Source organism: Chiloscyllium punctatum, chromosome 16 (assembly GCF_047496795.1).
Source record: "Chiloscyllium punctatum isolate Juve2018m chromosome 16, sChiPun1.3, whole genome shotgun sequence".
Taxonomy (NCBI): Eukaryota; Metazoa; Chordata; class Chondrichthyes; order Orectolobiformes; family Hemiscylliidae; genus Chiloscyllium; species Chiloscyllium punctatum.
The window spans coordinates 45950568-45963662 of record NC_092754.1 but is presented as its reverse complement, the minus strand read 5'-3'; the positions used below and the strand labels follow the sequence as shown (position 1 = coordinate 45963662).

The 13095-nt window shown below is 42.4% G+C and overlaps 1 protein-coding gene across 3 annotated transcripts in view; it reads right to left on the bottom strand.

Moving 5' to 3' along the window:
* LOC140487179 (ephrin type-B receptor 2) overlaps positions 1–13095 on the bottom strand; it is a 718490-nt gene that overhangs the window by 116381 nt on the left and 589014 nt on the right. For all 3 annotated transcript variants that reach the window (XM_072586828.1, XM_072586830.1, XM_072586829.1), the window contains one exon: positions 8202–8269. In XM_072586828.1, coding sequence (XP_072442929.1) covers positions 8202–8269 — 68 coding nt within the window. The remainder of the gene's footprint in view (positions 1–8201; positions 8270–13095) is intronic.

The following is a 13095-nucleotide window of genomic DNA, read 5'->3' as shown; positions in this document are numbered from 1 at the left end:
TTAGTGGGTAGGAATAAGGAAATCTCTAAGGCATTCTACACCTATGTGAGGAACAAAAGAATGGCCAGATTGAGGGTAAGGCCAATCAGGGATAGTGGAGAGAATTTGCGCCTGGAGTCGGAGGAACTAGGGGAGGTCCGTAATGAATATTTTGTTTCAGAGGGACTTCCTGACTACAGCATGAAACATACTGATATGCTGGAACAGGTTGATGTTAGGAAGGAGGATGTGCTAAAAATGTTGAAAAATATAAGAATAGATAAATCCTCTGGACCACACAGGATATGACCAAGGTTATTACAAGAAGTGAGAGAAGAGATTGCTGCACCTTTGGTGATGATCTTTACGTGCTCATTATCCACTGGAGTAGTGCCAGATGATTGGAGGGTGGCAAATGTTATTCCCTTGCTCAAGAAAGCGAATAGGGACAATCTTGGGAATTACAGACCCGTCACTTTCATGTCGGTGTTGTGCATAATATCGGAGAGAGTTCTGAGAGACAGGATTTATGATTACTTAGAAAACAATAGTTTGACTAGAGACAGTCAGCATGGCTTGGTGAGGAGCAGGTCATGCCTAACAAATGTTATTAAATTCTTTAAGGATCTTACAAACATGTTGATGAAGGTGGTGTAGCAGATGTGGTGTACATGGAATTTAACAAGGCATTTGGTGAGGTTCCCCATTGTAGGCTCATTGAGAAAGTAAGCAGGCATGTGATAAAAGGAAACCTATCTAACTGGAAGCAGAATTGGCTGTATCATAGAAGACAGAGGGGTGATAATAGATGGAAAGTATTCAACCTGCAGCTCGGTGACCAGGGGTGTTCCACAGGGTTCAGTCTGGGATCTCTGCTCTTTGTGATTTTTATAAATGACTTGGATGAGGAAGTGGAAAGGTGGGTTAGTAAGTTTGCCAGTGACACTAAAATTGGTGGAGTTGTGGATAGTGTGGAAGGCTGTTGTAAGTTCTAAGTTGTAACAGGACATCAACAGGATGCAGAGTTGGGTTGATGAATAGCAGATGGAGTTCAACCTGGAAAACTGTAAAGTCATTCACTTTGGAAGCTTGAATTTGAGTGCAGAATACAGAGTTAAAGGCAGGATTCTTGGCAGTGTGGAGAAACAGAGCGATCTTGGAGTTCATGTCCATTGATCCCTGAAAGTTGCCACCCAGGTTGATAGGGATGTGAAGAAGGGGAATGGTGTATTGGCTTTCATTAGCAGGGGGATTGAGTTTAAGAGCCACAAGGTTATGCTGCAGATCCATAGAGCCCTGGGTAGACCACACTTGGAATATTGTGTTCAGTTCTGGTCACCTCATTCTAGGAAAGATGTGGAAGCTTTAGAGACGATGCAGAGGAGATTTGCCAGGATGCTGCCTGTACTGGAGGGCATGTCTCATGAAGAAAGGTTGAGGGAGCTAAGGCTTTTCTCATTGGAGCAAAACAGGATGAGAGGTGACCCGATAGAGGTGAACAAGATGTTGAGAGGCAGAGATAGAATGGATAGCCAAAGACTTTTTCCCATGACAGAAATGGCTATCACGAGAGGGCATAATTTAAAGGTAATTGGTTGAAGGATTAGGGGGAGATATCAGAGGAAGGTTCTTTACTCAGAGAGTGGTGGGTGTGTGGCATGCACTGCTAGCAGTGGTAGTAGAGTCAGACACATAAGGGACATTTAAGTGACTCTTGGATAGGCACATGGTAGTTAGTACTATGAAAGCTATGTAGGTTAGTTTTATGTTAGATAGTATAGAAGGCCAGCACAACAATGAGGGTCGAAGGACTGTACTGTACTATTCTATGATCTTTGTGCTTATGTCAGCATGGTTTTAAAGGGAGGTCATGTCTGATCAATCTGATTGAAGTTTTCAAAGACATGACCGGGTGTGCAGATGAGGGCAATGCTTTTTGATGTCATATGCATGGACTCAGCAAGGCCTTTGATAAGGTTCTGCATGGAAAACAAATTGCAAAAGTTGCAAAAGCCATGGGATTCATGGAAATTTGGCAAATTGGATCTAGAATTAGCTGAGTGGCAAGAAGCAGAGGGGATGATTGAGGATTTTTGTTTGTAATGGGAAGCCTGCGTCCTTATGATGTCCACTTGTGTAATGATGCTGTGGCTTTAAGAAGTTATTTTATCCTGTTTTGTTTTGAAGAGAAGTTCCAGTAAATCAAAGATGTAGAGGAAAGGATAGCAAAGATGATTCTGGATAGGAGTGAGAGAGCCAGGGTAGTTGTCATGGGGGACTTCAACTTTCTAAATATTGACTGGGAACACTATAGTACGAGTACTATAGCTGGGTCAGTTTTTGTCCAGTGTGTGCAGGAGGGCTTCCTGACACAGTATGTAGACAGGCCAACAAGGGGCGAAGCCACATTAGATTTGGTACTGGGTACTGAGCCCGGTCAGGTGTTAGAGTTGGAAGTAGGTGAACACTTTGGTGTTCTGTTATGTTTACTTTAGTGATAGAAAGAGATAGGAGTATACCACCGGGCAAGAGTTACAGATGGGGGAAAGGCAATTACGATGAGATTAGGCAAGATTTAGGAAGCATAGGATGGGGAAGGAAACTGCAGGGGATGGGCATATTAAAAATGTGGAGCTTATTCAAGGAAAAGCTCCTGAGTGTCCTAGATAAGTATGTATCTGTCAGGCAGGGAGGAAGCTGTAGAGTGCGGGAGCCGTGGTTTACGAAGGAAGTGAAATCTCTGGTTAAGAGGAAGAAGAAGGCTTATGTTAGGATGAGATGTGAAGGCTCAGTTAGGGAGCTTGAGGGTTCCAAGATAGCCAGTGAAGACCTAAAGAGAGAGCTCAAAAAAGCCAGCAGGAGATGTGAGAAGTTGTTGGCAGATAGGATCAGGGTAAACCCTAAGGCTTTCTATAGGTATTTAAGGAATAAAAGAATGATGAGAGTAAGATTAGGGCCAATCAAGGATAGTAGTGGGAAGTTGTGTGTGGAGTCAGAGGAGATAGGGAAAGCACTAAATGAATATTTTTCGACAGTATTTTCACTCTAGGTAATGACAATGTTGTCAAGGAGAATACTAAGATACATGCTACTAGACTCGGTGGGATTGAGGTTCACAAGGAAGGGGTATTAGAAATCCTGCAGAGTGTGAAAATAGATAAGTCCCCTGGTCCGGATGGAATTTATCCTAGGATCCTCTGGGAAGCCAGGGAGGAGATTGCCGAGCCTTTGGCATTGATCTTTAAATCGTCATTGTCTACAGGAATAGTGCTAGAATATTGGAGGATAGCAAATGTGGTTCCCCTGTACAAGAAGGGGAGTAGAGACAACCCTGGCAATTATAGACCAGTTGTTGGTGAAGTGTTGGAAAAGGTTATAAGAGAAAGGATTTATAATCATCTAGAAAAGAATAATTTGATTAGGGATAGTCAGCACGGTTTTGTGAAGGGTAGGTCACAAACCTTATTGAGTTCTTTGAGAAGGCGACCAAACAGGTAGATGAAAGTAAACCGGTTGATGTGGTGTATATGGATTTCAGTAAGGCTTTTGATAAGGTTCCCCACAGTAGGCTATTGCACAAAATGCAGAGGAATGGGATTGTGGGAGATATAGCAGTTTGGATCAGTAATTGGCTTCCTGAAAGAAGACAGAGGGTGGTGGTTGATGGGAAATGTTCATCCTGGAGTCCAGTTACTAGTGGTGTACCGCAAGGGTCGGTGTTGGGTCCACTGCTGTTTGTCTTTTTTATAAACGACCTGGATGAGGGCGTAGAAGGATGGGTCAGTCAATTTGCAGATGACACTAAGGTCGGTAGAGTTGTGGATAGTGACGAAGGATGTTGTAGGTTACAGAGAGACATGGATAAGCTGCAGAGCTGGGCTGAGAGGTGGCAAATTGAGTTTAATGCGGACAAGTGTGAGGTGATTCACTTTGGTCGGAGTAACCGGAATGCAAAGTACTGGGTTAATGGTAAGATTCTTGGTAGTGTAGATGAGCAGAGGGATCTCAGTGTCCAGGTACACAGATCCTTGAAAGTTGCCACCCAGGTTGACAGGGTTGTTAAGAAGGCATGCAGTGTTTTAGCTTTTATTAATAGAGGGATCGAGTTATGGAACCATGAGGTTATGCAAAAACTCTGGTGTGGCCGCATTTGGAGTATTGTGTACAGTTCTGGTCACCGCATTATAGGAAGGACGTGGAAGCTTTAGAAAGGGTGCAGAGGAGATTTACTAGGATGTTGCCTGGTATGGAGGGAAGGTCTTACAAGGAAAGACTGAGGGACTTGAGGCTGTTTTTGTTGGAGAGAAGAAGGTTGAGAGGTGACTTAATAGAGACATATAAGATAATCAGAGGGTTAGACAGGGTGGACAGGGAGAGCCTTTTTCCAAGTATGGTGACGGCGAGCACGAGGGGGCATAGCTTTAAATTGAGGGGTGATAGATATAGGACAGATGTCAGAAGTAGTTTCCTAACTCAGAGAATAGTAAGGGTATGGAATGCTTTGCCTGCAATGGTAGTAGATTCGCCAACTTTAAGTACATTTAAGTCATCATTGGACAAGCATATTGACGTACATGGAATAGTTTAGGTTAGATGGGCTTCAGATTGGTATGACAGGTTGGTGCAACATCGAGGGCCGAAGGGCCTGTACTGCACTGTAATGTTCTATGTAAATACTTTGTGATGCCTTGGGAGTTTATTTTTAAAGTTGGAACAAATAGAAGCAGGCTGGGCGAGTGTGGCCAGCTCTCAAAGGCCAGGGTTTCTAGTCTTTTTTTTTGCCTTTAGGTTTAGCTTTCAGCAGCTGCTGTTGTGGACTTGAAGTAGAAGCAGTTACTTCTTTCCTCTCTCGATTCCAGCCAAAAGCTGGGGCTTCTCTTCCTTGGATGGTAGATTGCATACAAGACAAAATCTGAATTTCCCTTTTTACCCAAGTGTGTTTATGTATGTTACTATATTGGAACAGTTAATTAGTAACAGTTGCTGCACCTATTATTCTGTTATGTTTTCCAATAGAGTTGTTATTCTGAATGCTTATAATTTAACTGTGTAGAGGGGAACCTCGATTATCCAAAGATGATTAATCCAAACATTAGATCTGAAGGAGATCTCGAGGTCCTGCTAGAAACATTATATCAAAGACGTGTTTCCAACACTGATCGAGTCCTATGCTTACACTGATTAAAAGTGAACTCGGCTTACTGAAATGCTGCTGAGAACAGTCCTGGGCTGATGGGAGCCCAGGCACCGTCTCCAAATGACCAACTGCTTGCCCTCGCTCTCTCCCCACACACTTTCCCTGGAGTTCTACACAGGGGTGTACCCTAAACCTCCATTCCCTAGATAATCTCTCCAACATTGTCCTGTACAAAGCAAATTTGGAACCTGTCAAAAAGTTGAGTAATATTTGTGTGTGTGTGTGTGTCTGTGTATACCCCCCAGGTAAGCAAGTTCAGCTGGGGGGGTGGGGGGGGGGGGTGCGGGCGGGCATGGGGGTGGTGTTGGACAGGTTTGGGGAAGAAAGGGGGTGGTGTTGGATGGGTTTGGGGGGAGAGCAGGGGAGCAGTGTTGGATGGGGATGGGGCGGTATTGGATAGGGGGCTGAGGGCGGTGTTGGACAGGTTGGGGGTGGGGCAGCAGAGTGGAGCGGTGTTGGCCAGGGTTGGGGGTGCTCGTGCACAGTGTGCTGCTGCTTAATCTCCTGAACAGGGACCGGACTTAGCAGAAAACTCCCAGCCTCAGAGGAAAGGCATTGAATCAATTAACCGAATAATCAATTATCCAAATGGTATAGTGCGCAGCCATCTCGTTCGGATAATCTAGGTTCCTCTGCATAAGTAATTGTATTTTGCTTAATGTCGAGCAGTTTGACTAGTGGCATTGCATCTGGAACACATCACTTAACATCTACCTTAAAAATAATTTAGATCTAGGCTATTTCTTAAATTATTTTGAGGGGAACTGGTCTGGTCCATTGTATTTGAATTTAGAAAGGTTAGTTAAGCAAATAAATAAGTTAGATAAGCAAGTTCATGGATAATACAAAAATTGGTACGGCGGTAAACAATGAGGAAGATATTTTTAGATTTAGGAGGATATAGATGGACATAGATTGCCTGGTCAGATGGACTGAATAGTGCAAAAGGCAACTCAATCCAGTCAAGTGCGATATGATGCAATTCAGCATAACAAACAATGCAAGGGAATATGGGATGACGGTAGAACCCTGGGAAGCACTGACAATCAAGCCACCCTTGATGGCCACGTGCACCAGCAGATCTAAATGCAGTACTAAATGTAATGAGAGTTTCCATCCCATATTCTGTTACAGGCAGTGTGTTCCATATTGTCACCACCCTTGGGGTTAAAAAAAAGGTTCCTCATATCCTTTCTAAACCATCTGCCCCTTCCCTTCAACCTATGATCTCTGGTCATTGATCCCTCCTATCTCCACTATCCATGCTCCTCACAATAACATCCTGGTAAGTCTCCTCTGTACCCTCTCCAGTGCAATCACACCACTCATCTAAGGTGGTTTTCAGAACTGCACACAATACTCTAGTTGCTGCCTAACCAGTTTTATACAGCTTCATTTTACTTTCCCTACTCTTAAACTCTATGCTTCAGCTAATAAAAGCAAGTAGTCCATTTTCTTAACAACTTTATCTACTTGCCAACTTAAAGGATTACTGGAAATGCACACTAAGATCCTTCTGATCTTTGGTACTTCCCAGTATTCATCATGTATTCTCTTACTTTCTTTGTCCTGAGGTTGAACAAACACCTTAATTAGCCTTTCATTAACAAAACAGGGGGTTCAATAGGCCTGGGAGTTGTTTCTGGGGGGAATGGGAAGGCAGTGGGATCGCAACTGGTTTTATTTTTCATTGTCTTTTGTATATATTCATTGCAGTCCCCAAAACCCCAAATTGGCCTCCCCCACACCCACACTCACTCCCTCCCCTAACTTCACCATTGCTTTTCTGTGGCAGTAGTGTATGTTATCAGCAGAAAGCACAAAGCGACTCGGAAGTTTCTTTCACCTGCACCTTCCAAAACTGCAACTCCACCACCTCAACTGTCTTCCAACAGGTTTACTTTGAAGCACTAGCTTTGGAAGCGCTGCTTCTTCATCAGGTGGTTGTCAGCCACAGGAGTGACGCTCCAAAAGCTAGTGCTTCAAAGTAAACCTGATGGACTATAACCTGGTGTTGTGTGATTTTTAACTTTGTCCATCCCAGTCCAACACTGGCACCTCCAAATCATGATCTCAGTTGTCAGATACAACCACATGTGAATGCCCCTCTAAATAATATGGCACCTTAGAAATATATCATAACTTTCTCACTGTTACTGAGTCAAGATCCTGGAACATGCTTCCTTCTGTAAATGCATAGGATCATAGAATCCCTACAGTGTGGAAACAGGACCTTTAGCCCAACAAGTCCACATTGGTCCTTTGAACAGTAACCCACCCAAACTGATTCCCCTACCTTATATTTACCCCTGACTAATGCACCTAACCTACACATCCCCCAACAATTTAGCATGACCAATTCACCTAACTTGCACATCTTTGAATTGTGGGAGGAAACTGGAGCACTCGAAGGAACCCATGCAGACATGGGGAGAATGTGCAAATCTACACAGACAGTTGCCCGAGGCTGGAATCCAACCTGGGTCACTGGCGCTGTGAGGCAGCTGTGCTAACCACTGAGCCACTGTACCACTGTATGTAGGCTGGGTGGACTTGAATAGCTTAAGATGGTGAATGAGTGTAACCACCTCAAGGGCAGTTTAGAGTGGGCCAGAAATAATGACTTTGCCAAGAATATTCAAACTGCATGAAATATATACTTAAAATTGTGTTTTGGAAAATTAGATGACATTGGTTAAATACACAGCAGTGTCAACAGTGGATGTGTCAACAGTATTTGTGTTATGTTGTCAATTGGAAGCAGCAGCATCTTGAGTATCTTTTTGCATTCAGAAGGTGGATTTGTATGAATCAAGTTACCATTCCTGATCTCAGAGTTTTCAATGAAAATGGGAAGATCCTGGTCACAATCAAAGCTCGGAATTTCACACGTTTCATGTGAACAATTGCCCTCTGCAGGACCTGACTGTATGTTGGAGTGTTCCAAGGAATGTGTTGCAACTTCCTCCTCAATCCTATTTTTTGAGTTTATGAAGACAAAATATGTTGAGATTTTTGAACTTACCATGGCCACTCGTGTAATGTTGTAGTTTATCTGTGTATTCCAAATCTGCCCGCTCAAAACCTCGTCTCCTGAAAGTGAATCAAGTTAGAACTGCTGTCAATGTTTACAAGATAACAGCTGATGTTTGATCAGTAAATTACAATCTACATATTTGTTTCATACTACCAAAGAAATGCAGAACCTCACATCAGGAATCTATTCAAGCTATTGCGCTTGTGCTGGAAAGAGCAGCCTTTTAATGTCCCGTATCCCTACTTTTTGTTCATGAGATTTTTTTTTTATCTTCTATGTTTTTTTTATTCTCCAGTACCTGTGCAATTCCCTCCTAAAATTATTTATGGACTCAACTTCTTACACCATTTCAGTTTGAAGAAAAAGTCTTATCTCTCCTCTCAATCTTGTCAATGATTTTATATCTATGACATCTGCTTATTATTCATTTGCTTTTTCTCAATCTATTCAGTATCAAAATCTCTCAACATCCCAAAACCCCCATGAGGGCATCTCTCAACCTTCTCTGCTAAAAGAACAAGCTTAAATTTTCCACCCTTTGATCTGAACTGAAGTCCCTCATCCCTGATAAAATCCAGAGTTTTATCAGGATGTTTCGAAGCTCTTTATATAATTCCTGAAGAATAGTGCAATACACCGACTGTGTTTCAGTTGTTCTTTTGCTTTTATATTACACTCCTCGGTTTATCAATGTAAACAGTCTTATTAACCACTTGTCAATTTGGACTGTCAATAATAAGGATATAAAGGTGAACATCATGATCTCTGTGCTCATCCTCACATTTAAAAATTGCGCCATTATTGGATAATCGATATTAATTATTTGATAAAGTATATCATATCACACTTTCCCTCATTGTTAGGACTGTCATTTTATTTTGTGTTTTTTAAAATTATTGACCGAAATGAAAAAAACCCTGTTCTAAAACAAATGTTTTGAAAGAAGGTTTGCATGTTTTGAAAAGCAATTAAACTGACACTCAAAGCAAGCATCGTAAATAGCTGTTTGAACAAGCAACAACTGAAATGGTTGCGGATGAACAGGAGCTGAGGGATTGTGTATAAATGCAAAAGAGTGGCAATAAAAAGTTAATAGGGCTACAAAATAGTGACCAGCTATTGATGACAAAGGCCTTTTGCCTTCCAACAACAATAAGAATATTAGAGTTTTAATTTGTAGTGTCATATGACAATGGTTTTTAAATGTTTACCTGGAGTTAATGTTTAATTACTTGTAATAAATAGTAACCTTTGCTACATGCAGAAACCAGGTCCTGATTTCTATCAAGCTAGTCAGAAAAATCAGGTAATTTGGGACACTTTGTGGACTGATTTTAAGCCTATTACAATAAGTGACAGCTCTGGGAATAGCGGGGGTTAATTTAGAGCACACTGCCCAGTGAGTCGTGACAATCCTAAAACCTATAACTATCCTGAACGCTGTCTTTCATGTAACTACACTTTGTATCATTTGTAAATTTTATAACATGAAGCATGAAAGTTGTTTGAGTGATAGGAAACAGAGATTAATGGTCAATGATTATTTTTCTGCAGGAAGAAAGTTTGTTGTGCAGTTCCCCAAAAGTTGTTATTGGGACCTTGGTTTTCCTGTAATATACTGATGATCTGAATCTGGGTCAGCAAGGGATAACTTTAAAATTTTTAGACATCATTAAACTTGAATGAATTGTAAATTGAGGAGGAGAGTGCAGAACTCCAAAAGAATATTGACAACTTGGTGGGGGTAGGTGGCAGATGAAGTTCAGTGCAGAGAAGTGTGACATAATGCACTTTGGTTGGAAGAACTTTGAAAGGCAATACAAAATATGGAGTATAATTATAAAAGGGGATGTAGAAGCAGTGCAGAAAATGGGGGAAATACTAAACGAGTATTTTGTATCAGTGTTTACTGGGTAGAGGGACATGGAAGATATACAATGTCGGGAAATAGATGGTGACACTTTGCAAAATGACCCTATTACAGAGGAGAAAGTGCTGGATGTCTTGAAACATATAAAGGTAGATAAATCCCCAGGACCTGATCAGGTGTACCCCAGAACTCTGTGGGAAGCTAGAGAAGCGATTGCTGGGCCTCTTGCTGAGATATTTGTATCATCGATAGTCACAGGTGAGGTGCTAGAAGACTGGAGGTTGATTAACGTGGTGCCACTGTTTAAGAAGGGTGGTAAGGACAAGCCAGAGAACTATAGACCAGTGAGCCTGATGCCGGTGGTGGACAAGGTGTTGGAGGGAATACTGAGGGATTGGATTTACATGTATTTGGAAAGGCAAGGACTGATTAGGGATAGTCAAAATGGTTTTGCGCGTGGGAAATCAGGTCTCACAAACATGATTGAGTTTTTTGAAGAAGTAACAAAGAGGATTGACGAGGGTAGAGCGGTAGATGTGATCTATAGGGACTTCAGTAAGGCGTTGGACAAGGTTCCCCATGGGACACTGATTCGGAAGGTTAGATCTCATGGAATACAGGGAGAACTAGCCATTTGGATACAGAACTGGCTCAAAGGTAGAAGACAGGGGATGGTGGTGGAGGGTTGCTTTTCAGACTGGAGACTTGGGACCAATAGAGTGCCACAAGGATTGATGCTGGGTCCTCTACCTTTTTGTCATTTACATAAATGATTTGGATCTGAACATAAGAGGTACAATTAGTAAATTTGCAGATGACACCAAAATTGAAGGTGTAGTAGACAGCGAAGAGGGTTACCTCAGATTACAACAGGATCTTGACCAGATGGGCCAATGGGCTGAGAAGTGGCAGATGGAGTTTAATTCAGATAAATGCGAGGTGATGCATTTTCGGAAAGCAAATCTTAGCAGGACTTATACACTTAATGGTAAGGTCCTAGGGAGTGTTGCTGACCAAAGATACCTTGGAGTGCAGGTTCATAGCTCCTTGAAAGTGGATTCACAGATAGATTGAATAGTGAAGAAGGCATTTGGTATGGTTTCTTTTATTGGTCAGAGTAATCAGTCAGAGTATTGAGTACAGGAGTTTGGAGGTCATGTTGCAGTTGTACAGGACATTGGTTAGGCCACTGTTGGAATATTGCGTGCAATTCTGGTCTCCTTCCTATCGGAAAGATGTTGTGAAACTTGAAAGGGTTCAGAAAAGATTTACAAGCATGTTGCCAGGGTTGGAGGATTTGAGTGTAGGGAGAGGCTGAACAGGCTGGGACTTTTTTTCCTGGAGCAGAGGCAGTGGGGTGACCTTATAGAGGTTTACAAAATTACATAGAACATAGAACAAGGTAGCACAGAACAGGCTCTTCAGTCCTCAATGTTGCGCCGACCTGTGAACTATTCTCAGCTCGTCCCCCTACACTATCCCAAAATCATCCATGTTATCTAAGGATTGTTTAAATCTCCCTAATGTGGCTGAGTTGACTACATTAGAAGGTAGGGCATTCCATGCCCTTACCACTCTCTGCGTAAAGAACCTGCCTCTGACATCTGTCTTAAATCTATCACCCCTCAATTTGTAGTTATGCCCTCTCATGCAAGCTGACGTCATCATCCTAGGAAAACGTCTTTCTCTGTCTACCCGATCTAATCCTCTGATCATCTTGTATGTCTCTATCAAATCCCCCTTAGCCTTCTTCTTTCCAATGAGAGCAGACCCAAGTCTCTCAGCCTTTCCTCATAAGATCTTCCCTCCAGACCAGGCAACATCCTGCTAAATCTCCTCTGCACCTTTTCCAATGCTTCCACATCCTCCCTGTAATGGGGCGACCAGAACTGTACACAATATTCCAAGTGTGGCCGCACTCGCGTTTTGCATAGTTATGAGGGGCATGGATAGGATAAATAGACAAAGTCTTTTCTCTGGGGTCGGGGAGTCCAGAACTAGAGGGCATAGGTTTAGGGTGAGAGGGGAAAGGTATAAAAGAGACCTAAAGGGAAACTTTTTCACACAGGGGATGGTGTATATGGAATAAGCTGCCAGAGGAAGTGATGGAGGCTGGTACAGTTGCAACATTTAAAAGGCATTTAGATGGATATATGAATAGGAAGGGTTTGGAGAGATGTGGACTGGGTGCTGGCAGGTGGAACTAGATTAGGTTGGGATATCTGGTCGGCATGGACGGGTCTGTACATCTCTATGACTCTAAAATATGTAGAGATCATTGAAAGAGGCAGAACAGCTGGAGACCGTATTTCATAAAGCTTACAATGTCCTTGGCTTTATTAAGTGGGTCATGGAATACATGAACAGGGAGGTGATGTTGAATATGTGCAAGACAGCCGTTAGACCTCAGCTGGTCTAGTATTGTGCACAGTTGTGGGCACCAAATTATAGGGAAAACATGAATGTTTTGGAGAGAGTACAGATACAAATTACAAAAATGGTCCCAGGATTGAGAAACCTCAGTTATAAGGATAGATTGAAGAAGCTGGAATTGTTCTCCTTGGAGGGAAGAAAGCCTAAGAGAAATTTTAATAGAGGTTTTCAAAAGCCTCAACTGGATAAAGTAGATAAAGCGAAGCTGTTACTGCTTTTAAAAAAATAAAAGGACACAAGGGCAAATGATGAGCAAATGAAGCAAATGTGCTGTAGTAGTTAGTAGTTAAGGTATGGAATGCATTGCCTAGAAACTGAAACAACTCGACGAAAGCTGGTACCTTGTCAGCATGTCACGCTTTACTTACACATTGGAGAAAGTGAGGACAGCAGAATTGGAGATCAGAGTCAAAAAGTGTGGTTCTGGAAAAGCACAGCAGGTCACGCAGCATCTGAGGAGCAAGAGAGTCAACATTTTGAGCATAAGCTCTTTGTCAGGAAAAGCTTATGCTCGAAATGTCAACTCTCCTGCTCCTCAGATGCTACCTGACTGGCTGTGCTTTTCCAGCACCACACTTT